The sequence below is a fragment of the Sus scrofa genome, chromosome X (assembly GCF_054392235.1).
Source record: "Sus scrofa isolate SSC_HxYL_T2T_F1_AM1 chromosome X, Sscrofa_HxYL_maternal_Yorkshire_Landrace_v2.0, whole genome shotgun sequence".
NCBI lineage: Eukaryota > Metazoa > Chordata > Mammalia > Artiodactyla > Suidae > Sus > Sus scrofa.
This window is the reverse complement of record NC_139401.1, coordinates 40408869-40436656: the sequence shown is the minus strand read 5'-3', so window position 1 is coordinate 40436656 and position 27788 is coordinate 40408869. Positions and strand designations below refer to the sequence as shown.

General features: G+C 37.4%; 1 protein-coding gene across 15 annotated transcripts in view; it reads right to left on the bottom strand.

The window, feature by feature from the left end:
- The window catches only part of USP9X (ubiquitin specific peptidase 9 X-linked), a 149106-nt gene that overhangs the window by 53313 nt on the left and 68005 nt on the right, over window positions 1-27788 (bottom strand). For 8 of the 15 annotated variants that reach the window (XM_085007689.1, XM_085007695.1, XM_085007687.1 and 5 more), the window contains 9 exons: window positions 26402-26517; window positions 25508-25759; window positions 25294-25432; window positions 23429-23581; window positions 21255-21359; window positions 16709-16915; window positions 14646-14782; window positions 12837-12970; window positions 2348-2435 (listed from right to left, as the gene is read on the bottom strand). In XM_085007689.1, coding sequence (XP_084863815.1) covers window positions 2348-2435; window positions 12837-12970; window positions 14646-14782; window positions 16709-16915; window positions 21255-21359; window positions 23429-23581; window positions 25294-25432; window positions 25508-25759; window positions 26402-26517 — 1331 coding nt within the window. Of the gene's footprint in view, window positions 1-2347; window positions 2436-12836; window positions 12986-14645; window positions 14783-16708; window positions 16916-21254; window positions 21360-23428; window positions 23582-25293; window positions 25433-25507; window positions 25760-26401; window positions 26518-27788 lie in introns of all 15 variants that reach the window. The other 7 variants (XM_021080148.2, XM_085007692.1, XM_085007690.1 and 4 more) reach the window with 1 other exon arrangement.

The window sequence follows — 27788 nt, the reverse complement described above, 5'->3', positions numbered from 1 at the left end:
TATTCTACTAGGTGACTTTCATAGGAAACCAAATCAACACTGAAGAAGTAAAAATTGCTTAAAGTTTAATTATTTACTCATGATCTGATTTAATATTCATCACTAAGTACTTGGCCACACTGAAGCGGATAACCTACTTATGACTTAAAATTTTTTATGCCAGAATTCAATAGGATGCTTATCAATTATTCAGTGACGTTCTCTAGCCTTTTGCGTTTGGAGACAATACGTTTGGTCCTTAAAGACAAACCACCTTATGAAGGTGATTTCTGTTACAACAAGTTTCTTCAGCTGGCTTTCTTGTTCGTTCAAAATTCATTCACCCACCCTGTCTGCTATACAAACCTTTGAATGACAAAGAAAGAACATTTCATTCTCTTCTATAAAACCTAACACATAATTTTTAGCTAACGTAATAGTGTCTCCATGCCCAGTTACAGAGTAAGGTGAACGTATTTAATGTCTGTGGATTCCCTCTCCATTTCAAAACATTTTGAGATGTTGCCTCCAGTGTCTTTGAAATGTTCATAAGATTGCTGAGCTTAAAGAGGGCTTCTAGCACCTAGTCCTACCTAACCTTGTCACCTCTAATTTATAGATAGGAAACTCAAGTCCAATGTGATAAAATGCAGTTGTTTTCAGTTTTGTTTTGGTTTTTGGCTGCCCCTGTGGCATGCAGAAGTTCCTGGGCCAGAGATCGAACTCGCACCACAGCAGTAACTATGCCAGATCCTTGACTTGCTGCGCCGCAAGGGAACTCTCAGTTTTGTTTTGTTTTTTACAAACAGCAGAAAATTTTCTTCAAGTAAAAATTCCATTTGGAAGGCCAATGCATAAAAATAAAAGCAGAGCTGCTTCAGTTGTTGGGAAGAGGAAAGAAGTGAGAAATGGGAATAAAACCTCCACTCTCCAGAGATCTTGGAAAGAGCTCCTGGGAAGCCCTTAAGGCTCCAAGGTAGGTCTGAAAAAAATCACTAGTCTAATAGAAAGAGCATAGACTGAAGTCACATACATCTAGTCGAGTAGTACACTGTTACTATATACTGGCTGTGTGACTTCAAACAAGCTCATTTAAACCATGTCAATCTGTTTTCTTATTAAATGGGGATAATATCTGCCTCCCTGCGCCACTATGAGGATTAAATGTAACACGTTTATTATAGGCCAAATATACAGTGAGTGAAGTTCAGTTCCTGTCCCTTGAGGGAACTGCTCTAAGTCATACAGGTAAGTACTAATAGAGCAGGGACTAAAACAGGTCCTCTGATCCCAAACTTTAATACAGCAAAAGTGCTCATAACTAATCACTTTTCTGTTCTAGGCAATCTAAAGGATACAACACACACCAATCAATAAAAACGGCTCATTATGGCAATGATTCTCAAGCTGGGGAGGCAAGTCCTTCCATGTAGATGGTTGAAAAACAAAACTCATGCAATCACTTCACTTTAAACAAATGCCAAATTTCTTAAAATCTGGTATCTAGAGTTTTCCCCTCAAGTTAAAATTTTAATGTAACTACTTATGTAAATGTTTCCAAGTAAACACATATTTCAATAAACTTAAGTCTATAATTAATGTAGCCCAGGAGAAAATTCCCCAGTGTATCAAAAAAATGAATGCAATATTTTTTGAAGCACTAATAATCTGGGCATTTCCCTTAGCACGATTAGGATCAGAACAAGCCCTTTTGCTAGTATGAGGTGGTTTCTGAATTCACAAGAAATCTATCATCAAAATTTTTAACAATTTCAAATTTCTAAGTGTATAATCATTAAAAGCTAACCATCACTGGGCAAATCAAGCCTTGGACTATATTTAACTTTGGCTTAAGAGAATAAACCTCTTTTCTTCATTCTCACCAGAATAATGTTATTAACACATGACTCCAGACTGCCTTAGTCAGCCATTGTTAGGATAAAGAAGGCACCAGAAAACTCAAACCACTCTTTTGGGGTGCTGGTCCAGCAGCCTTTTGTCTCTATTTCCCTAGTGTCTGTATCATTAAGGTCAGTATGATTCTCCAGATGGTTGTCAAAATATGGAAATTTGCTCTTTAAAAATGTATTTCCAGTGTAAACAAATGTGAGGACCAGAAGTCTACACAAAATCTTAAATGTGTCTTCTTCAAATATTGCAGAGAAGAAAAATTAAAACTCACTCAACAATTTAAAAATACTTAATGATGAACACATAGAGAAATGTCCTACAACTTTCACGTAATGATTTTCATGGAGAAAATAAAAGGTGGCAAGGGCCGCCTAACAAAGACGAGCCATACAGCTTATCAACTAAGCATTCTTTATCTGTGTCTTCGAAAGAGAAACACTAATTGTTTAAAACAAACCTAAGGAAGTTAAGCCGTTCTTGGACTTCTTGAACATGACTATATCTACTTCCCAGCCTCACAGTTTGTGGGTCATAGTCTTCATGGTCTGCAAATTAAAAAAAAAAAAATCATGCATTAACACATGGATACCTACATCACTGCTGACTTTAATCAAAGGAAATTATGTCAGTTAAAAAGTCACTAATCCTTTATCACTAAGTGGCAATCTGAAGTTTACTAGTTATTGGTGGTTTCTACCCATCTCCTAGTTTCCCAACCAAAATAAGCTTTCCCTTTACATAACCAAAAGAAAATGGTCTGTTAAATATGTCGTCAAAAATAACTGTTCATACAACCCCTTCGTCCAATCTTTATACACAATGAACTAATTTATTCTGTAGGCCATAACCACGGCATATAGAGCTTCCCAGGCCAGGGATCAAACTCGAGCCAAAGCAGTGACAACGTCAAAAGCCTTAACCACTAGGCCAACAGGGAACTCCAGAAGTAATTTCTGATTACAGCCTAAGAATGACCTGAGTGCTCTGTGAGCATGAACCACTAAGACAAAAATTTTTAAATTTCCTTCCTGTTATACTGAAATCTGTCTTCAAGAAGAAAAAATTAAATTTAAAATAAATTACACTACTATGGAGTTCCCATCGTGGAACAACGGAAACGAATCCGACTAGGAACCATGTATGTTTTCATTTCACTTGGGTATGTAACTAGGATTGGGTAACTCATAAAGTCTGTTTACCATTCTGAGGAACTGCCAACCTGTTTAGTAAGGTGGCTGCATCATGTTACACAAGCAATACATGAAGGTTATTAAGTTAAGGCTCTACATCCTTGTCAACTCTTACTGTTGCTTTTATCTTTGTCATCCTGGTAGGTACGAAGTAGTATTCACTGAGGTTGTAATTTGCATTTAACTAAAAACTACAGATATTGAGCATCTTTTCATGTGTCTACTGACCATGTGTATATCTTTGGAGAAATGTCTATACAGATCCTTTGGCCATTTCTTAATTAGGTTATTCTTTCAATTGCTGGGCGGTAAGATAAAAGTCCTTTATGAAATATGAGATTTTGCAGATATTTTCTCCCATTCTTGGGTTGTAGTTTTATGATAGCATCATTTGCAGCAGTTAAGGTTTAAATTTTGATGTAGTCCAATATGTCACTGTTTTTTTAACCTTACAATTTTTCTTTGCCTACCTAACTCAAAGCCACAAAAATTTATTCCTATGTTGTTTAGTTTCAGCTGATCCTTGAATGCAGCTGAATGCAGAGGGTAAACCAAGTACAACTTAAATGCAGCCTTCTATACCTGCAGTTCCTCTGCATCCAGATTCATCCAACCAGTTTGTACAGTACTGTAGTGTTTACTACTGAAAAAATATCTGTGTTAAATAGACCTGCATGGTTCAAACTTGAGATTTTCAAGGGTCAACTGTGTTTTAAACTACTATAAATGGAGTTATTTTCTTGTTGCAATCATTTCAAGCTGTTTGTTGCCAGTGTGTAGAAATTTATTTTCGTACATTAATCTTAATTCCTGCAATCTAGGGGAATTCATTTATTAGTTTTAGTAGATTTAAGTGGATTCTTTAGGGTTTTCTATATATGAGATGGTGTTATCTGTGATTAGAAACAGTTTGCTATTTCTTTTCCAATATGGATGCTCTTTATTTCTTTTTAGTGCCTATTTGATCTGGCCAGCATTTCCAGTAGAACGTTAAAAAGAAGCGACTAGAATGGACATTTTTGTTTTATCCCTGATCCTAAGAGGAAAGCATAGTCTTTCATCATTAAGTATGATATTAGCTGTGGGTTTTTTTAGATGCCCTTTATCAGGTTGAGGAACAATCTTCTATTCCCAGTTTGCTAAATGGTTTTTTTTTTTTTTTTTAAAGATAAAATGAGTCGGATTTTGTCAAATGCTTTTTCTGAATCTACTGAGATGATCTCAGGTTTTGGCCCTTTATTCTATTAATATGGTGTGTTACAAATCAACATTGTCTTTATCTTATTAACATGGCATCAAATCAACACTGTGCTCAAGACATACATTCCGTTTGGGCACGGTACATAATCCTTTTTATATGTTGCTGGATTCTGTATGCATGTTGAGAATTTTGAACTACATTCACAAAGTATATTGGTCTGTTGTTTTCTTCTGACGTTTCTGTGTTATTCTGGTATCAGGGTAATAATGGCTTCATAGAATGAGTCTGGAAGTGTTCCTCTATCTTTTTAAAAGAATGTGTAAAGGACTTCTTTAAATATTCAGTAAAATTCATTAAAGCCACCTAATTCTGAGCTTTTCTTTGTGGGAAGTTTGATTACTAATGCAATCTTTTTACTTGTTACAGGTCTATTCATATTTTCAACTGCCTTTTTTTCCCCTAGTAGTATCAATAAACTTTTTTCAGCCAATTTTGGGGTTTTTAAAATGATTTTTATTTTTTCCATTATAGCTGGTTTACAGTGTCATCAATTTTCTACTGTAGAGCAAGGTGACCCAGTCACACATACATATAAACATTCTTTTTCTCACATTATCCTCCACCATGCTCCATCATAAGTGACTAGATATCAACTGCTTTTTGAGTCAATTTCAGTAATTTGGCATTGTTTTTTTAAATTTTTGTAAGGTTAGTGGTTTCTTGTTTTTGACTTTGACAATTGAGCCTAACTACAGGTTTGTCAATTTTGCTCATCTTTTCAAATAACCAAGCTTCAGTTTCATTGATAGTCTATTTTTCCTCTTCTCGATTTCACTTATTTCCACTCTAATCTTTATGAATTCATTTTCGGTTTAGTTTTCTCTCCTCTACTTTATAAGGGTGAAATGTTACTGATTTGTTATCTTCTTTTATAAAGGAATTCAGCAGTATAAATTTCCTCCTAACAGTGATTTGGGAACACTAAAAAGTTTTGACATTTTATGTTCTTTTTCATTCATTTCCACATATTCTCATTTCAATTTGTCATTTCTTCTTTAACCCACTGGTTAGTAAGAAGCATATACATTTAGTGTGAGTTTCCCAAATTTATCTTTAATTTATAACTCCGCTGTATAATTTCAATGGTGTTAAAGTTAATGAGGCCTGTTTATGGCTGAGAGTATAGTCTATCCTGCAGAATATTGTGTGTATACATGAGAAGAATGTATTTTTTGCTGTTTCTAGGTGGAGTATTCTATAGGAATCTTCTAGGTGGTTTACTGGTTTACAGTATTTAAGCCTTCTATTTCCTTTTTTTCCCCTCCTGTGGCTTAAATTACTGTCTGTTGTCACTTGCTTTTAGCCTAGTTACTTCCTTTAGTATTTCTTCTAAAGCAAGTTGGCCAGCAACAAATTATCCCAGTGTTTGAATCTCTACTTTGCCTTCATTTTTTGAAGACAGTTTTGCTGAATGTAAGGTTCTTCGTTGTCAGAACCCTTCCCTACCCCTGTCCCTTTGAATAGGTTGTCCTACTGCCTTTGGGACTCCATCCAATGTTCCAATGAAATAAAATCAAAAAACTGTATATGATGAGTCATTTTGCTTCCTCTTGCTACCTTTTAAATTTTCTCTTTGACTATGATGTATCTGCATCTGGGTCTCTCTGCATTTAAACTAGTTCTTTCAGCTTCTTGGATGTGTAGGTTAATGTCTTTCATTGAATTTCGAAAGTCTTCAGAAATTTAGTCTTTATATGCCCCCTTCCTTTTCCCTCCATATGCTTCTAGTGCTCACATTACATGAATGTTGGTACTTTTAATGGTGTACCTTATTTCCCCAAGAGTCTGTTCTTTTTCTTCATTCTTTCTTCTCTATTCTTCAGACTGCATAATACCTACTGATCTATTTTTGAGTTCACCAACTGATTTTCCTGACAACTCAAATCTACTGTTTGGACATTGTACTGAATTTTTCGTTTAGGTTATTGTGCTTTTCAACACCAGACTTTCCATTTGGTCGGGGGTTTTTTTTGGTTTGTTTCTAAAGCAAGCTTCCCTTTACTTATACTCTCCGACAAAGCATTTTCGTGATACTTTCCTTTAATTCTTTACACATGAGTCCATTAAATTCCATGAACATGCTTTAGATATACTGTAGCAACTTGGATAGTCACACCACCCTGCCCTAGGTTGATGTTCGTTTAGTGACTGGGATGAACTATGAAATCTATCTTATCCAGTGTTGTCCTCCTTGCTTTTATCTTATCAGCCTGGCTACCTCTGGGTTGCTCCTGGGTCCGCATAAGCCCCTTACTGGGCGAAGGATAATTACTGTCTAATTAGGTTTTTACCCTTTACCACTGGATGTGTATGTGGCTTGGAGACCACCACAGTTCAAGGAGCTTATTTTGTCCCACATTCAGTCAGTAGCTTAAATGTTCTCTTTCTAGTCACTCCTGAGAGGACACAGTCTTAGGCACGGCAGTCTTCCAGACTGCCAGAGATACATGCAATTTTATTTTTAAGGCTGGTTTCCTAGGAGTGGACTCTGAGTAAAGGTAGATTATTATTCAGCTAGTGTTTGGTCAGAAATTGGATTTAAAAGCCTGTGCCATTGTCTCCCACCCTTTGAGATGGATCTCTATGTGGACTGGGCAATGTTTTCAACTTTATTCACTTCTAGCTTTGATTGCTTCTTAGTGGATACAACGTAACAAATGTGCACAGCATTCCTGATCTCCTCAGGATTGACTGTGACGCCAAGAAAGCTCGTCTTGGCTATCTCTTTATCCAGATCTCCCGGTTAAACATTTGGTTGCTTTGCTGTTTTGCCTGTTGATATGAGAGTACATGGATCTCCAAGTACCCTCCTAAATCACTCTTCACCAAAATTTCCACTGGTTTTGTTAAAATGCCCTTATGATTGGCATGCTCTGATCCAAATAAAGTTAGTCCTTTCATGCCTAAGGGCTGAGTTCTTGGTCCTCACATCTCAACTTTCCCCCTGGGCAGAATTTCTGTGCCACTGTATAAGAGCCAGTCACACAGAGCAGGCCAACTTCTCCCAGAATGATACCCTCGCTCTATGAGCAGTGCTGGTATGGCAGGGTGGCAGCCTCTGATTTTCTCAGTTTGTCCTCCTAGTGTAGAACTTCCACTTTATGAGCAAGCTGTGGTGGGAGAATTCAGGGCTCCAGTATTCTCAACCTGCCAGACTTGGAGTAAAGATTCTGCCCTATGAGCAGGCACTGAGAGGGATCATGGAGTCTCAGTCCTCTCCACCATGACTGCCTAGAACAGAGCCACTGCAACACAGGGCTAGGAAAAGATGAAGAAATGCCTTGTCCTTCCTGTGGTGGAACCAGCACCCTAGACTGGCAGCTGTGGGGAGAAGGAGTGAGTTGTGGTTCGAATGCTACAGATCCTCACTTGTGGTTCCTTCCTTTGTATGCTCTATGTTTACAAGTTAGTATTTTCCTTTTTCTCACTATATACCAAAGGGTTTGTATTTTATTTAATGGGCTTAGTTATTTTCATTATTTTGAACTAGTTCTTGCCAGCAAGAGACAACTCCTGTGTTTTTTAGACATGTCAACACAATTTTTAAAGTACTTTCTTACTTTCTGGAATAAGATGTTCCAGGATAATGTATGTTCCCTGCATGAGGTCTGGAAATAGCCATTATTCCAGAGAGCTATGAATTGTACATCAAATGGATAATACTAGATAATTTTTTAAAAATCACAAAGAACCCACACAGATATAACAAGATTTCATGGCTAATGTACGAGGATGAAGCAGAGCTACTAAGAAAGTCTGGCCCAAGATTTGCATACATACACAGCACTGTTGGTGAATGACACCCATGAAGAGATCTTTTATGGAGAAAAATATTCCAAAAAACTGCCAAGTGCTTGCTGGATGTAAAGTTCTAGAAGAGGTAATTGAAAGTGGTGGTCCTTAGAACGCAAAAATGTGATCTACAATAAAGACAAATACTCCAACTCTACCTAGAAACCAGGAAAAATGGTAAATAAAACTTTGATATGTGTTCTAAAGTCAGTACAAAGACTAACCTACCAATGAGGTAAAACTTAAGTAAAAACTGAAAGATGTCACACCATGCACAAAAATAAACTCAAAATGGCTTAAAGACTTAGAAAAGACTCAAGCTCCTAGAAGAGAAAATAGGCAAAACATTGTCTGACATCAACCTTACAACTGTTTTCTCAGGTCAGTCTCCCAAGGCAATAGAAACAAAAGCAAAAATAAACCAATGGGACCTAACTGAACTGACAAGCTTTTTTTTTTTTGCACAGCAAAGGAAACCATAACAAAACAAACAAAAACAAAAAACAAACAAACAAAAAAACCAAAAAGACAACTCACGGAGTGGGAGAAAATAGTTTCAAACCATGCAACTGACAAGGGCTTCATCTATAAAATATACAAACATCTTATACAACTCAATAGCCAAAAAGCCAACAACCCAATGGAAAAATGGGCAAAAGACCTGAATAGATATTTCTCCAAAGAGGATAAACAGATGGCCAATGAGCACAAGAAAAAATGCTCAACATCACTGATTATTAAGAGGAATGCAAATCAAAACTACCATGAGATACCACCTCACACCAGTCAGAATGGCCATTATTAAGAAGTCCACAAATAACAAATGCTGGGGAGGGTGTGGAGAAAAGGGAACCCTCCTGCACTGTTGGTGGCAATGTAAATTGGTACAACCACTATGGAAAACAGTATGGAGGTACCTCAGAAAACTATACATAGAACTACCAAAAGACCCAGCAGTCCCACTCTTTGGCATATATCCAGACAAAACTTTCCTTGAAAAACACACATGCACCTGCATGTTCATTGCAGCACTATTCACAGTAGCCAAGGCATGGAAACAACCTGAATGTCCATCGACAGATGATTGGATTCGGAAGAGGTGGTATATATACACAATGGAATACTACTCAGCCATAAAAAAGAACAAAATAATAGCATTTGCGGCAACATGGATGGAACCAGAGACTCTCATCCTGAGTGAAGTAAGTCAGAAAGAGAAAGACAAATACCATGTGATATCACTTATATCTGGAATCTAATATTTGGCACAAATGAACCTTTCCATAGAAAAGAATCATGGACTTGGAGAACAGACTTGTGGTTGCCGAGGGGGAGAGGGAGGGGAAAGGAGTGGGATGGAGTGGGAGTCTGGGGTTAATAGATGCAAACTATTGCCTTGGGAATGGATAAGCAATGAGATCCTGCAGTATAGCACTGGGAACTATATCTAGTCACATATGATGGAGCATGATATGTACAAAACAGTATGTATGTACGTGTGACTGGGTCACTTCGCTATACAGTAGAAAATTGACAGAACACTGTAAACCAGCTATAATGGAAAAAATAAAAATCATTTAAAAAAAAAACAAAAAAACAAACCTGAAAGATGGTGGATTTTGTTTTGTTTTGTTTCTTCTTAGGGCTGCACTGAGGCATACGGAAGTTCCCAGGCTAGGTGTCAAACCGGAGCTACAGCTGCCAGCCTACACCACAGCCACAGTAATGCCAGATCTGAGCCACATCTGGGGCCTACACTGCAGCTCATGACAACACCAGATCCTTAACCTACTGAGTGAGGCCAGATTGAACCTGCATCTTCATGGATACTGGTTAGGTTCATCACCACTGAGACACAATGGGAACTCCTGAAAGATGGTTTTATACTTTGTTTTATGTGTATGAAAAACTTTTAAAGAATGATTTGGTAATAAGCACCAGTGCTTGAAGGCACTAATAATAAAGGTATATGAGTAAATACTGAAGAAAATTTTATCAAGTTCATTACTTTATCTAAATGTTAAAATAAGAGAATCAGCTGACCATACTACTGAGGAAATGCCAACATCCCCCTTCCCAAGCTGAAGATACTAGTAGAGATAAAACATGGGCATTCAATTTATAAAACATTCAATACTTAATATTATTGAAATACTTATCAGAAATTGAGAATACCAATACACTGGAAGCCTGATGTTATTCTGCTGAATAGTGTCTCATACCTAATGGAATCCATGCAACACTTCTATCATACAGAGGCTAAAACATAATTTATTTTAGAATTCCAAGTTTGGAAGCTGGTTATTTAAATGCTGTGAAAAGTTTGTTTTAATAGGAAAATTTTACTAGCTTTAAAGATGTGTAAGTATCTGGAGGCTGATCACTAATAATCAGAAGAGCAGTATAATCAAGGAGAAAAAGGTATCAAAGTTAGTTAGGACAAACAGAAGGTATGGTGTCAGTAAAATCAGGGGAGCAGCAGAGGTTCTCTGCCAGCCTGCTTGCATCTCTCACAAATGTCCTATCTTAATAAATCTATTTCTTGCCTATCACTTTTTCTCTCACTGAATTCCTTCTGGGCGGAGGCATAAAGAACCTGAACCTCAGTAAGTTCAGACATTGGAAGGAAGACCGCCAGACCACTGAATACCAGCTTTGAAAACAATGCAAGCTTGCCTCTGCCCTGATCCTTATCTGCAGTCCTATTTTTCAGTCCCCCAACTATAAAACCACCTCCCAATCTCTCCTAAGGGGGGGCACAATCTTTGAGGCATCAGCCTGCTGTGACCCTCCTTTTCCTGGCAAAGCAATAAAGCTATTTTTTCACCTTTGCCTCCCTCTCAAGATAAAATAAAATCAGGGGAACATACCAATAGCAGCAAAAATTCCAGGGCTTACTATATGCCAGGCATTATTCTAGGATAAACAACTTGTTCAAGGTCAAACACCTAATATGTTGGGTCATGTTTCAAATCTAGGCAATCTGACCACATAGATTCACATCTCTTACTTTGTGAAGATACAGATAATGTAAGAAGGGGAAACTGTAGACTGAAGACGTTCTTGTGACCATGAAGTTGAGATGAAGCAAGGACTCATGCAGAATTTTTACTACAATGGAGCAGAAAACTCTAGCGAGGATAAACTGTATCATCTCCTGACAGCCTTCAACAGCAGGGTTCTCAACCTCTGACAATGAAATTAAATGAAATACCACATGCAAATGAAGTGAAAATTAGCAATGCAGAACATCTAATTTATATTAAGGCTCCATTTTGGGGGAAGGCCTGCACTGGCATCTGTTAGGGCTCTGTTACCAGTAAGAGGTGACATCATAACAAAGAATCTGCGTCACACATTAAAACCAAGCCCAGATGCTTGGGAGTTCTTACGTGCAAATATCTTACACTTCTCTCAGATTTTGTTTGCATTTGGTACAGAACAAATTTTATGGCTGCATGCTTATACTGCCCTGATTATTTTATCATGCCACTCAGAAGGCACTTGGGACTGAAATGATAAAATAAATCATTGCCTGGTGCCTAGCTGCCTGATGCTTAGACTGCTTATCTAGCTCTGCAATCTAGTGCCTAGGAGGACTCAGCTGGCCCACAGTGGTAAATGGAAGAACAGGGTCAACAAAAACACTACAGGTATCTGAGAGCTACTTAATTTTTCAATTATGTTTATATGAAATTTATATGGTAATGTATTGTGTACCCGTAAGTGTTAAGCAAACCCTTCTGATTTACAAGCACCTTGGTTGGGATTTATTCAACGATGCCAAGAGTCCACTCTAACTCTTCAAATAATAATGAGTTTTAGAAATGCTCTCATTTTAACACACATATATAGGCTTCTGCAGACCCTACTGTAACATGTTTAAGTGAGTGGTAGTTCAGCAACCATGTTTAATTCTATCTCTCTGGTAATATAAAGTCTTCTTTCTATGGCTATGGGAACAAGCTTGAGCCTACAAGACAGTTTTGGGAAGGGGCCTATGAACTTGGCACAAGACAGAAGAGTATGTACTAAGAACCCATTTGTACTCCAGCACACAGACTCAGACACAATTGTCAGAGGGCAAAAGCACACTGCAACAGAGCTTCACATATGGCAGGCACTTAAAAACTGTTGACATCACGGAGATCTTTATCCTAATATGTTACAACAAATTCACGCTTTGAAAACAAATGTAAACACGTGAATTCTACTAGCCTCAGATCTCTATTCTTCAAAACTTTTAATTCATCAAAACTAAAGAACTTATAAAACATAGATTTAGGATTATAAAAGAACTATTTGCAAGAATGGACTTAAACAAAAGTTTTCTTGAAAAGATAAGGTGGTGGTAGTAAGGAAACAAAGGCTGAAAATGAGTCAAGTGCATACCTAGGAAGGTACCAACTGTAGTACAGGCAGGCAGAGCTCCCAGGCAGGGAAGAAAAAGAAATCAATTTAACAAGGAGAGTGGGAAAGGCACGTACTAAGAGCCTTGAAAAGCTGGCCTGGAGTTCAAGGTATGTAGGATTTGGAATAAAGGTGAATCATAAGCTCATAAAGAAACACGATTTATAAAACCAACCATCTTGCATCTTTAAAAATACATTTGTTGTCATTTCTAACATAACTAATTGAAAAAAAATGCTGGGAAGGGAAATTGCTGTTATTTCCCATAGTTCCTATTAGCTTACAATACATACCTCTAGCATACAGTCTCATGCTTTCCATATAAGTTGCAAGGTTTTCTGCTACCAAAGTAACTAGGGCATGATTGTGCTGAAGTTGATTGATTAAGTCATGGCGATAAAACACATGGGGACTTCGCTGAGTTTGACTGAAACGAGAAGAACTTAACAATATAATTAGGCAATTAAACTCTGTTGTAATCAAAAGAGCTTATACAATCTAAATTCTTAGCTACTAATTAAAAAACTTCAAATGGTTTCCTTCATAATAGAATTAACTTTTGGCCATTTATTTACTTTAATGAGAATATCAAGTTATGTAAAAGAAATAATGCCTCAAAAGTAAGACATTAGGAGTTCCCACTGTGGGTCAGCAGTAACAAGTCCAACTAGTATCCATGAGGACATAGGTTTGATCCCTGGCCTTGCTCAGTGGGTTAAGGATCTGGCATTGCCGTGAGCTGTGGTGTATGTGGAGACATAGCTCAGATCTGGCCAAGAGCCACAGCTCCCATTTGACTCCTAGCCTGGGAACTTCCATATGCCACGGAACAGCCCTAAAAAGACAAGAAAAATAAAAATAAATACATTAATTCCATTATTATTTTACAAAGTATGCATTAATATTCTCCAATTTCACAACATGAAAAAGATCAATGACTGACGTCCTCTCTTATACTTTAAGTAGCATCAAAGCACTTGTAAGTTTTATTATTTCCAGGACTATCAAATAGAAAACATTTCTTGTAACATGAGCAGCACAAAGCCTATGCTGTAACTGTAGTTAAGAATTTAATCAAAGTGCTTTCATTAAAATTTTATTCATTAGCCATTCAAGGCATTCTGGCACACTTGGTTTGTAGCTAAGTTTGTCCATAGGTATCACCAAGAAGGACTCTCTCTAGTTCCTTCCCAATCTATTTTTCCACCCGAACTGAAACCAAACTCTCCTACCCTTACTACTCTAATCAAGATCAAGCCACCGTTCCTTGGGGGAGTATGAGAACTACTGTGTCTGTCTGCAACAGACAAATGAATTCATTTGAGAAAGACTAAAAGGCATTGTGTATAGTAGGCCAAACATAAACTTCTGTAGTATGACATTTCAAAGTTAATAAAACATATTTCCAAATGAACTAATTATGGAAAAATGTCTAAAAGAAATATATAATATGGGATTAAGGGCAGACACTGGACAAAACGGAAACAAACCAGGAAGAATAAGATTAAATGAGAGAGGTTCCTGTCGTGGCACAGAGGGAACGAATCCGACGAGGAACCATGAGGTTGCGGGTTCAATCAGTGGGTTGAGGATCTGGGGCTGCCGTGAGCTGTGGTGTAGGTCACAGATTCAGCTCAGATCCTGAGTTGCTGTGGCTGTAGTGTAGGCCGGCGGCTACAGCTCCGATTAGACCCCTAGCCTGGGAACCTCCATATGCCATGGGTGTGGCCCTAAAAAGACAAAAGACATAAATAAAATAAAATAAATAAATGAAATGAGGAATGAAATTAATAGATACAACACATGTCATTAAAATTCTCTGGCATACTTGTTGGAAATAGGTTAATTTTGAACCAAGAACCTGAAGGCAATATTATCATTCTGATTCTGATACTTCTCACTAAACTGTGTCTTAATTCCTCATCAATAAAATCAAAGAGGTGTATATGATAAAGAAAATCTTTTATTTGAAATTAATCTGTGCCTAAGCCTCCTGTCACCCCACTCTAATTTTCTTTTTCAAAATTTGCTTTTATTAAGTGATGCCATTTCTTTTCACTAAAATAAACTGAAATACTGAAATTTTCTGTTAAAAGTCTTACCTCAAATTTTGAGGTGCTTCACCAAACAAACTACAAATTTCTCTAATTTGTTTCAGTGCGGGAATTACCCATTTGTCATTCGTACGAAGTTCTTCTATAAAGCGATCTATCCACTGTATCTTCTGCGTGTCACGGTCCTTAAAATACAATTTCAATGTTTTATATAGATCAATACTTGGGGGAATTCCACCTTCAAGGTAGTTTGAGAACTATAAAATAGAGCTTTTCTTGTAAGATTGGCATCATAAGCATTGTGTTGTGATTGTGGTAAAGAGTTTAACAATAAAAACTGCTTTAAGTATGTTTTTATTTCATGTATTCTCCCAAAACTCAAAAGTAAAATACCATTATAAAAACTCAACATGATATAGATTCAAATATATCTACACAAAAGTATAAGGCACACTAACATAAAGTTTTATTTTAAAAGTTGCCAGAAGATGGGGATTTAGCATTATCCAGTATTTTAAGAGATTCTACCTTATTAAAAAATCCAGCAACAACATGTAACTCCAATTGTTACTCTGTATGGGTTTCTTTTTAGCATAGTAAAAACACTGAAAGTTCAGAAAGAAAATAATGATACAGCAACTAAGAAAAAAAAAAATCACCAAGATTCAAAATAAGGATATATCCATATACACACACGGAGAGAAAGGGACAGAAAAAGGTATAAGCAGTTAAAATTGATGTTATAAAATCACAATTATTTCAAATGTATTTTACTTCTCAAACTTTATTTACTTTACTCCTTAAGTCAACAGTAATCAGAAATAACAAGTTTGTGTACCTAACGATGTTCAACTCAGATTATTTTCATTTTGTGTTTATGTCTCTGATCAAATAATTTCAACTTAAGGTTATCATTATTTAATATAACCAAATACTTAATGAACTGTCACAAGTAAGCATAGTTAAAAACACCCACTTGAGCTTATTAGTTCTTATTTAAATTTCAGTTCATCAAAGCAACAGTTTTAGTAAGTAGGAAATTAGTTATTCAGCAATATTCATTTTACCAGGAATTAAAAGATACACATGCTACAAGTTAGAATGTGCAGAAGTTGTGGGATTTGTTCATTAGAAACGCACTAAATGTTTTACCAGCTAGGAAATTCTATTAACTTTTCTTAACTTCCCTATACACAAAGAAACCCAACTTCTCTTACAGCTCTAAAATCCATAATCGGCTTTAATTATCTTTTTAAAAAAGTTTTCATGGACTTCCCGTCGTGGCTCAGTGGTTAACGAATCCGACTAGGAACCATGAGGTTGTGGGTTCGATCCCTGGCCTTGTTCAGTGGGTTAAGGATCCAGCGTTGCCATGAGCTGTGGTGTAGGTTGCAGAAGCAGCTCAGGTCCCGTGCTGCTGTGGCTCTGGCGTAGGCCGGTGGATACAGCTCCAATTCGACCCCTAGCCTAGGAACCTCCATATGCCGTGGGAGTGGCCCAAGAAACGGCAAAAAAAAAAAAAAAAAAAAAAAAAAAAGTTTTCATTTTGGCCATGCCCACGGCATGCCAAAATTTCCAGGCCAGAGATGGAACCCATGCCACAGCAGCGACCTGAACCACTGCAGTGACAATGCATGATCCTTAACCTGCTAGGCCACCAGGGAACTCCAGCTTCAATATCTTACAATCTGTTTGAAACTAGTATTTTAGTACCATACACGTGACACGTATCACTGCTATATAACCTGTTTTGTTTATACTGTCTTTCTACCAAGAAGACTAAAATGCTTTTGTTTGTGTTCTTTGTTGGCTGCGTCTGTGGCTTGTGGAAGTTCCCAGGCCGGGGATGGAACCCATGCCACAGCAGCCACCCGAGCTGCTCCACTAACAACATTGGATTCTTAACCCACTGTGCCACAAAAAATAACTCCTAAAATGCTTTTAGATGATACACAAAAGCTTAGACAGGGACCTAAGAGAAAGGCTGACTTACATGAAGTAAGATCACTTTGAAAGTACTATCAGAAAAAACTGGAACTATTCTATATCTAAGCCAACCTCATTGTGAAGGAGAAGGGTCACAAAAAATGTCCAAGGCGGCACACCCTTACCTGGGAGCAACTATAATCTAGTATTTTTATGTGGGCACTGAGAGCCAGGTCCATGATGTCTACAGGCACATCATCACTATGGGCCAGATTCCACAGCAGGTTCAACACTTTGTGTGCCATCACACCATCTTTATCATCTTCTGCAAGACGACGTATCAGCTCAAGTAGCTTTTCTCGCTGCTTTTTACTTGCATTTGTCCAACTGGCCTAGAAAAAAATTTTTAAATGATACGGTCATTGCTTAAAATTACTGGATAAACTCTATTCGTCAGGAAAGCAACATCGCTGAACAAAGAATTTAAGATAGGGCAAATTTAAACACTGGGGCGGGGGTGGGAGGGATCTCTATTTAGAGTTAAGTACTGTAGATCAGGGTCTCTCCATCTTGGCACTATCAATATTGTGGACTGGAAAATTCTTTGTTGTGAGGGGATTATCACCTGCACTGTAGGATGTTTAACAGCATCCCTGACCTCTACCCCCACTAGAAGCCAGTAGCATCTCCTCCTTTCAGCTGTGACAACCAAAAATATCTCCAGATATTGCCAAGTGTCTCTAGCGGGCAGAACAGCCTCCTGTTGAAAGCTACTGCCTTAGATTCAGTCTCCCATTTGTGCCTTCTAATTGCTCTCAGACCCAGAACATTTTAAAGCCCAAGGAAGAGTACATCATCAGCAATGATGTATTCCAGTAAAAGAACAACAATAAATCAGTTTTAGTAGCATACTATTGATATACAGCAAAGCAATAATCAATCCAGTTTCTTCAAAAAATAAAAACAGGCACAACAGAAACAATTCGACTAGGATCCATGAGGTTGTAGGTTTGATCCCTGACCTGGCTCAGTGGATTAAGGATCTGGCATTGCCGTGAGCTGTGGTGTAGGTCACAAACGCAGCTCTGATCCTGTGTTGCTGTGGCTGTGGTGTAGGCTGGCAGCTCTAGCTCCGATTCGACGCCTAGCCTGGGAACATCCATATGCTCCTGGTGCAGCCCTAAAAAGCAAGCAAGTAAGTAAATAAATAAGTAAATAAATAAATAAATAAATAAATACAAAGGAAGACAAAGGAAGAAACTGTAAACTGACATAGACTTAAAAGACATATGTGATCGAAAAACTATGGATCCTAAGTTCAAAAATAAAGTATAATCTGAGACAACTGGAAATTTTAACATTATTTGAAAATATTAAATCATTATTTTTCAGGTATGACAACAATATTGTGAATTTTTTCTTCATGTACTCATCTCTAAGACATATATACTAAAATCATTACATACGAAAAGGTGAAAGCAATTAGAACATTTGTTTATCCAAAGCCACCATAAGATCCTTAACCCACCATAAGACAACCGCAATTTGCAACATTTGAATTGATAAGCACTAGCATTCATACTATGTCAAGAATTCCTACGAATCAATAAGAAAAAATACAAACAATCCAATAGGGGAAAAGTAGGCAAAAGACTCGAATAGGCTTTTCACACACACACACACACAAAAGGTGAATAGAAACATATGAAAAGATGTTCAACCTCATTAGTGATCAAGGACATAACAATCAATATCACAATGAGGTAACATTTCAAACCAAGCAGACTATCAAAAATTGTGTATTCTGGAGTTCTTGTCGTGGCTCAGTGGTTAATGAACCTGACTATTACAACCATGAGGATGCGGGTTTGATCCCTGGCCTTGCTCAGTGGGTTAAGGATCCGACATTGCCATGAGCTGGGTTGTAGGTCGCAGATGTGGCTTGGATCTGCATTGCTGTGGCTGTGGCGCAGGCAGGCAGCTATAGCTCCGATTAGACCCTGGCTTGGGAACCTTCATATGCCATGGGTGAAGCCCTAAAAAGACAAAAGACCAAAAAAAAAAAGCATATTCTGACAAAAACAAGTGCTGGCAAGCACAGGAAAATCTCGATGGGACTGTAAATTGGTATAACCACTTTTGAAGAATGAAGATTTACTAAGAACTCAAACATTTAAAAACTAGACCAGGCAAGGACATAAGTAAAGTCTAATCAACAAGTTCTGGAGTTCCCATCATGGCGCAGTGGAAACAAATCCAACTAGGAACCATGAGGTTGCAGGTTTGATCCCTGGCTTCACTCAGTGGGTTAATGATCCAGCGTTGCTGTGAGCTGTGGTGTAGGTCGCAGACGTGGCTTGGATCCTGCACGGCTGTGGCTGTGGCGTAGGCCGGCAGCTGTAGCCCTGATTCAACCCCTAGCATGGGAACCTCCATATGCTGTGAGTGTGGTCCCAAAAAGCAAAAACAAACAAACAAAACAAAAACAAAACGTTTTGAAATCATTTGGTCACAGTTACATTTTGTGAGGAACTACAAAGTGACCTGGACTTCATGCTTCCTTTGAGCTGCAGCTGTGGCACCACTATATCCTCTGAGTCATCTTTAGTAGAACGTTTTGAGACATACTCCATAAGAACGCTAGTATCACCAACACGTCAAAATATAGTGCTTGTTACCAAGTAACTTAAGTGCTTGATTAACTTCTATGAAGCCAAGGTGGCGGGGGGGGGGGGGGGAAGCATAGATAACGGAATTATTTTTACATTTAGACTATTACTATTACTCTATTTAGACCACCCCTAGAAGAGGGTCCAGGGAAGGTAATAACAATCAACCTCTTTCCTCCTCCTATCATGGTCTTGACTGGTCATCTATCATCATTTCATAAGTCATCTCAAGATTAAAAATGAATGGCAATTAACTTTAGAGTACCCACCATAACTGATTCTATTATTTCCTCAGCTGCCTTTGATGTACTTTAATTTTCCCAAAGGTAGTGATTTACAACTCTTTTTTTTTTTTGGTCTTTTGTCTTTTTAGGGCTGCATCTGCAGCATATGGAGGTTCCCAGGCTAGGGGTCTAATCGGAGCTGCAGCTGCCAGTCTATGCCACAGCCACAGCAACACCTGATCCTTAACCCACTCAGTGAGGCCAGGGATCGAACCCTCAACCTCACAGCTCCTAGTCGGATTCATTTCTGCTGCGCCACGATAGGAACCCCGTGATTTACAACTTTAATGTAGATTCATCTGAGAATCTTGCTTAAAATACAGACTCCCAGGCCCCATACCGAGCAACTCAAGAGTTAACTGGCCATGGGTGGAAGCCAGTAATTAGTATTTTTTCTTCTACTTTGAAATATACATCAAGAAAGATACAAATACACACATTACAGTACACAATGTAAATACCTATGTAACTATTACTGAGGTCAAAAATAACACATGGTAAGCATCACTCCAGAAGCTAGCTGGATCTATTTCTAAAGTTTATGCTGATGCAATCATGGTATCTGAATTCTTGTGCGACTTCATTTCTTTCTTCAATCTGTTTATTAGACTCACCCTTGTGGTAGAATTGCTCAAATTTGCTCCTGTTGTGAGTGTACCGTTATATGAACACTGTACAATTTATTTATCCATCCTACATAGCAAATTTTTGCTATTACAAATAATCCTCCTACAAATGTTGAATATGTACGCTGGTGTATATAAGCACGAGTTTCTCTAGAGTATATACTCAAAAGTCAAACTGATGAGTCATGAGAATTTTAAACTTTTCCAGAGACTTCAAACCATCTTCCTAAGTGGTTGCAGGAATTTATGTTCCCACCAGCAGTCAGCATAACTGTTATTTGTATCTTTGTGATTTAATGCCACTTGTTAATAGAAGGCCTCTTTGTAAACACTGCCATAAGGTCTTGTGTTCTTAATCTACAAATTCACCAATCATTTGGCGTTTACAAATCCAATACTAGTAACTAGAAAGAGCACTATTAACTAGAAAGCTAGAAAACTAGAAAGACCACTGACAGCACGGCCTTAAAAAATACATGATAGGAGTTCCCGCTGTGGGGCAGTGTGTTAAGGATCCAACTGTAATGGGTCAGGTAGCTGATGGGGAGCAGGTTCAATCCTTGACCCAGCACAGTGGATTAAAGGATCTGGTGTTGCCACAGCTGCAGCTCAGATTCAATCCCTGGCCCAGGAAGTTCCATTTGCCCTGAGAGCGGCCATTAAGAAAAACAATAAAGTGTATAATGGCACCAATGCAGATAGAGGGTAGGAGCTCTTACGCTACCTTATCAATCACATTTCCATTAACTTCATGCATTACATTTCCAATTTGCCTGTACATACCACCCCAGACTACCAAGGTACTGGTAATTCTTGCTGTTCACTATTTTTCACTGCAAAAAATCTTCCTTCCTTGCAGTCCTACAGTTCACTTACACTTATAATAAAAACACAAACTGCTAGGGGAAAGGAATCCAACTGACAACCTGAGTTAAAAAAAAAACAAAAACAAAAACCTCATTTATGAGGGCTATTAATATAAAAATGAACATCAAATTCTCACTGGAAAACAAAACAATGGTCAATTACTTTACACCAGAAATTGTTTAATGATTTCTATTTAAGTATATGTTAGCTAAGGGCTACTCACAGATCCAATGAATTAATTCTATTAAAAATGAAATTAGATTACTATACTATGTTAACAATTACCTTAAAGCAATCAAAAAGATGATCAAGTTGCTCAGGAGAAAAATCCCATGCCAACTTTGCCAGCAGATCATGTACATTCTTCACAATGGCTTCATGCTTCCCTGCCTATTGAAAAAAACAAAAGAACACCATAGCATGCTAACATTAACAGCAAATAAGTAGTATATACTGTCTGTGGACAACTATTAATAAAGTATTCCCGGAGTTCCCACTGTGGCACAGTGCAAATGAATGCCACTAGTATCCATGAGGGTTCAATCCCTGGCCTCGCTCAGTGGGTCCCGGGTCTGGCGCTGTGGTGTATGCCGGCAGCTGTAGCTCTGATTCGACCCCTAGCCTGGTAACCTCTATATGCCGCGGGTGCAGCCGTAAAAAAAGGAAAAAAAGGGAAAAGATCAAGTACTCCCAAGAAAATTCGTAACATTTTTTTTCATTCTTTTTTTTTGTTAGGCAAGACATAGACTTATTAAGATAGGACGCTTGTGAGAGATGTAAGCAGGCAGGCAAGGAGCTCTGCTGAAAATTCCTAATGTTTTAAACATTTGAGAACTGCCATCTAAAACTTGACAACTCAATTTCTTTTTTTCTTTATTTGCTTTTTAGGGCTGCATCTGCGGCATATGGAGGCTCCCAGGCTAGGGGTCAAATCAGAGCTACAGCTGCGGGCCTACACAACAGCCACAGCAACGCAGGATCCGAGCCACGTCTGAGACCCACACCACAGCTCACGGCAACACTGGATCCTTAACCCACTGAGTGAGGCCAGGGATCAAACTTGCATCCTCATGGATCCTAGTTGGGTCTGTTAACCACTGAGCCACGAAGGGAACTCCCTGACAACTCGATTTCTTGATATACACGGTTAATGTAGACTGCAAGAATTCATGTTAACTTTTATTAGCATTTATTGAATTTAACATGCCAATTTTAACACTGCAAATAGAAGAGTAAGGCACACCAGTGGTATTATTTCAAACTAGAACCTCAAGCACTCAAAGGCACAACTGAATGTTTTCTTGATTTCTACAGACTCAAAAAATAAAGCTCTGTAATCTATAACTCATCCATACTTCCCAAGTGATCTGTGAATAGAAACCTGTTATTGAGATATGAATAGAAACTTGTTGTTGAGGGAGTTCCCGTTGTGGTGCAGTGGTTAACGAATCCGACTCGGAACCATGAGGTTGCAGGTTCGATCCCCGGCCTTGTTCAGTGGGTTAAGGACCGCCTTTGCCGTGAGCTGTGGTGTGGGTCGCAGACGTGGTTCGGATCCCACGTTGCTGTGGCTATGGCGTAGGCCGGTGCCTACAGCTCCGATTAGACCCTTAGCCTGGGAACCTCCATATGCCGAGGGAAGCGGCCCTAGAAAAAGCATAAAGACAAATTAAAAAAAGAAAAGAAACGAAACTTGTCATTGAGATAATCAAAGGAATCACCTAGTTTCTAGCTGTGAAACCAAAAAGTTTACTTATCCTTCTAAAAGCTATTAATACTTTGGATTATTACAAGTTTTTATAAATAATCTAGTGATTTAACTCTCCTGACACTGGAATTTTGTTTTATGTTTAGTAAGAAACCAATGAGAGTAGACATCCCTTATTATTTTACTGTTTGCCTCTTATTTAAAACCACCTACAGGGAGTTCCCGTTGTGGCGCAGTGGTTAACGAATCCGACTAGGAACCATGAGGTTGTAGGTTCAATCCCTGCCCTTGCTCAGTGGGTTAACGATCCGGCGTTGCCGTGAGCTGTGGTGTAGGTTGCAGACGCGGCTCGGATCCTGCGTTGCTGTGGCTCTGGCGTAGGCCGGTGGCTACAGCTCCGATTCAACCCCTAGCCTGGGAACCTCCATATGCCGTGGGAGCGGCCCAAGAAATAGCAACAACAACAACAAAAGACCAAAAGACAAAAAAAAATAAAATAAAATAAAATAAAACCACCTACAAATTGTCAACCTTTACCAAATACAGTCAGTAGATGATGGAATATTTTTATTTAAAAAATATTACTGGCTATTTCAGAAAGATTGACAGGATTATTATAAACAATAAGCATTTAATCATACTAAAAGTCAAATAATGTAACCCTTTATCCCATTTCATTATAACTATTATTTTTTTAGTTTTTAGTATGTTTCTTTTACAAACCAAATAGCCACCATTTAAAATTCCTTACCTGTGCTGCCCAAATATTATCGAGGTCTTGTAAGGTCAAAGCCTTTTCTTTGATGACAAAACGAAGAATCTTCTCTAGCTTTTCTACATACTGTGGTTGATGAAGACTATCTCGCAAGACTATGGATAAAATATTGTTCTGCTGAATCCATTCCTAAGTAGAATTTAAAGACTTGTTTCAAAGCTCTTAAAGATATATATATATATATATATATATATATATAGCATTGTTTGAACTTTTAACATTAGCAGGAATTTAAAAACTCAAAATATTATGCACTAATGTAACATGCTTATATATTTTTGATACAAAATTACGAAAAAATCCATTTCATGAAACAATTTTGCACATACAGAAACGATTCCATGACGCAGAAATGGTGAAATCATTGAAAAGATTCTACTCCAGCATTTAACTCAAAAAATTATTACTTAAATGCAGCAATCACCATGGTTTAGGTAGGATGGGTATGGGACCTATTTTAGATCTTTAGATTCCTTATACTAGCTTTGAGTGAATAGGCATCCTTTCCATTTTTTCTTTTGTTACCAATTACACTATTATTCCTTATCCATTAGCTCTTCCAAACAATCCTAATGAGTGCTATATTACCCTATTATAGAAAAAGTAAATGGACTCAAATATTGGAACCAGACTGTGAATCAAGGCTACAAGCTTCCCAAGTCTGTGTTCTATAACCCTACAGTATGTTGCTTGACAGGCAATTATTTAATATTTAAAGCAACAAAAGAAAACTAACTCAAGATAGAACACAAAGGTAATAGTCTACATTATGTGATTTTACAGTAGTCTATTAATTAGAATAAAAAGTACTTAGCCCCAAAATGTACCAGAGAAAGAAGTACACTTCTTGGCTGGTAAAGATCTATTTTTATTGCTAATCTACTGCAGGTAGATATTTTTGTAAAATACAATTAAAATGTGGCAATATTAAATTGCTACAGAGATTTCTCAACACTTAATATCACTTTCTATATTCATCTAGGCCTGGCAACAACTCAAGGGCCAAAACCAGACCTCAAACCACACTCAGGGTAGCTCCATGCTTGACTTCCCACGAGGTGAAGAGAAATCACTTACACAAAACTAGATGTCTACCACCTGATCCCATAACACAGGGCCAAGGTCTAGGCACCTTCTTTATACCTTTTATTACATTCTAATCACTGTCCTCCCCATTAAACTGATGTCTTGTTGAGATCAAAAATAGTTCTTTTATAGATGTCTCCTCCATATGCCAGATAGTATTTAACCAATATTTAACTGGCATTTTTATTCATTTTTAAACTATAATACATGCAAATATCTGGCAAATAGTTTCCTAAACTTTCAACGTCTAAATGATATAAATTTAAGTGCTTAAGTGCAATTCTTACAATGGTGATAAAACATTAATTCATGTATATCTTATTCCAGTAACTATTTCCTATTTTAAAAAATTCAAATGGAATTGGTCAAATGAATAGGCCACTTCACTCAGTAGATACCAGATACTACCCAATCTACTGTCTAAATCACCTTCATTTACTCCATTTCAACCCCCACTAAAAAATAAAACAAAATATAAAAAACAATTACTTCAGAACACCTACATTTAGCCATAAATTTATCATAGATGTGCGAAGCTAAGCTACCCATTTCATCAAACAATTATATATCACTGAATATACCAAATATTAAACCAGGTTATTACAAAAAGTTCTCGGGATAAACAGTGGTAAATCAATCCAAACATCTCTGGATTTCAAAGTTTTCTTTAAAATGCAAATATTACTCAAGTAGAGCTATTCTAATTTTTGCCTTAGGAAGATACTTATTCATGAAAGTAGCATCAAAGGACTTACTGCCATTCTTTCAGCTGTGAGCCATTCTTCCTCCTCAGGGTTACCATGCCGATGAGTGTAGTATGACACACTAGATATCACCTTATTAACTTCATTCAGTGCATTCATCTTTCCATTGAAAGAAGAAATTTGCAATAATCTGTAAGAGAAATTCAGTGTTAAATGTGATTCTAAACAGTCCATAAATAATTATTTTAAGAGGCAAGTATCTTACCTAAGTATCATTTTTAACCTAAATATTTCTAAATTTTTTACAGTTTCTTCTTGCCCTGGAACTCTTGAAGCTAAATTTTTCAAAGACTTAATAATCATTGAAAGAGCATCATTTTTGGCTTCATTCTTTGCTTCTTTTTTCAGTTCTTCATCAGTTAAGTTTTCTAAAAATTGTGGAACCATTTCTATTACTGGGAGAAAGTACTTTTTCACCGTATGCAGAGTAAGAAACTCATAGCATTGTCCAAATGGTCTGAAATAAGAAAGGCAATATTTAATTTCTTACAATCAAGTAGGAATGAATGCAAACTGTTTCTATTACTTAAAAAAAAAAAATCAGGAGTTCCCATTGTGGCGCAGTGGTTAACAAATCCGACTAGGAACCATAAGGTTGCGGGTTCGATCCCTGGCCTTGCTCAGTGGGTTAGGGATCCAGCGTTGCCATGAGCTGTGGTGTAGGTTGCAGACACGGCTCGGATCCCGCATTGCTGTGGCTCTGGCTTAGGCTGGTGGCTACAGCTCTGATTCGACCCCTAGCCTGGGAATCTCCATATGCCGTGGGAGCGGCCCAAGAAATGGCAAAAACACACACACACACACACACACACACACAAAAAATCAAAGTTACCAGATACTTTGAAAAACTTATTTCCAAATGAGACAGGTTGGGGGGTGGGGGATGGGCTGGGGGTTTGGGATGAAAATGCTATAAAATCAGGTTGTGATGATCATTGTACAACTATAAATGTAGTAAAATTCATCAAGAAAAAAAAAGTTATTAGCTAAAGAGGAAAGAAACCATATCTGAAAAAAGAAACTCAATTTTTATCGAGCATTTAAATTTAAGTAACAATTTGTGTAATTCACTGAAGATTAATTTTAAAACATAACTTACTTAATAAGGGCCGCAATTATTTGAACATTTAATGCTGATCCATTAATAAAACGATCATGCAAAATCTGGAACCCATTTAAAGTGCCGAATTTGTTGAGAAGATCCACTAGCCAACCCTGTAATACAGTTAATGAAAAAAGTTAACTTCCTGCTTGGGGAGTGGGGTGGGAGAATACTATCTAAAGTAATCTCCTGATTGAAACATACTAGAAACAAGAAATTCGATAAAAGAAAATTGTTATATAAAACCGTATTTGCAAAAAAAAAAAAACCCACGAAATACTGCATATAGTGCACAGTAATGCTGGCTGTGAGACAGAAGTATGCATAAGTAGCAGTACGGATTAGATCACAAGGGCACAGCTGTTTTTGTACCAATATAGTTAATGAACAGAAATTAGAAGATGCTCCTATTTCAGAGATCCTATCATATGAGAATACCTTGTTATCTGAAGTTCTATTTTTAAAAATTTAAGGTGGTAAAAAGATTCTTAAAAAAAAAGATATTTGGTGACCTAAGATATTGTTTGAATTTCTTTTTTGTTGCAGTTTTAAGTAAATATCCTAGAAATACAATGATTTTAAAGCCCACAAGTGACCTACCTATCCATTAAAAACTCATCTGTGATATTATATTTGTTGCTCCTAACTAGAACATGCTTGTCGATGATTTTTGCTGACTCGTGTGAATACCTGATTATCTTTCAACCTTCTCCCTAAGGGATAGCAAGGAACTCCCAAGTATAATGGAGCTGGGATAGGCAACGGTTTGTGTAGTTAAAAGCATGCCTATGTGTAAAATTAAAAACGAATTAAAAGCTTATATAGATAGAAGAATCAAGTGTATCTAAAAATTCATGTCCCCAAGACAACTGTTTAGTCCTTGCATTCTTCTATAAGGCTATGTTTTGGAGGTCACCAAGGGAAGTAAAATCAAGAGGGGGAAAAACAGGCACTTTCTCTACTTAAGTCTTAAGCAAAAATGATTTATACGGCTATTTAAAAACAAACAAACAAACAAACAAACAGAAAACATGTTCAGGATAAAGGGAACTGCTAAGTAAAAGGTAACTGCTTTAAAAAGACAATACAGCTTTTTTTTAAAGATTTTTATTTTTTCCGTTATACTTGGTTTACAGTGAGTTTTGATATGATTTTTATAAGAATCTAAATTAAATTTTCTAATAAATCAACTACTATATCTCTGTTAAGTTCATTATAGTATTTCCCTACCTTGTTAGGTGGCCATAAAAGGCTAAATCAAAACAATTAAAAAGCTGAGCATTTAATTCACCAGTTCCCTTTTAGCATTCAGCAATCCTAAGAAAATACATACTTATTATGTAATGTCTTTTTATTTCTCCAGTAACTGGAATGAGACTATTAG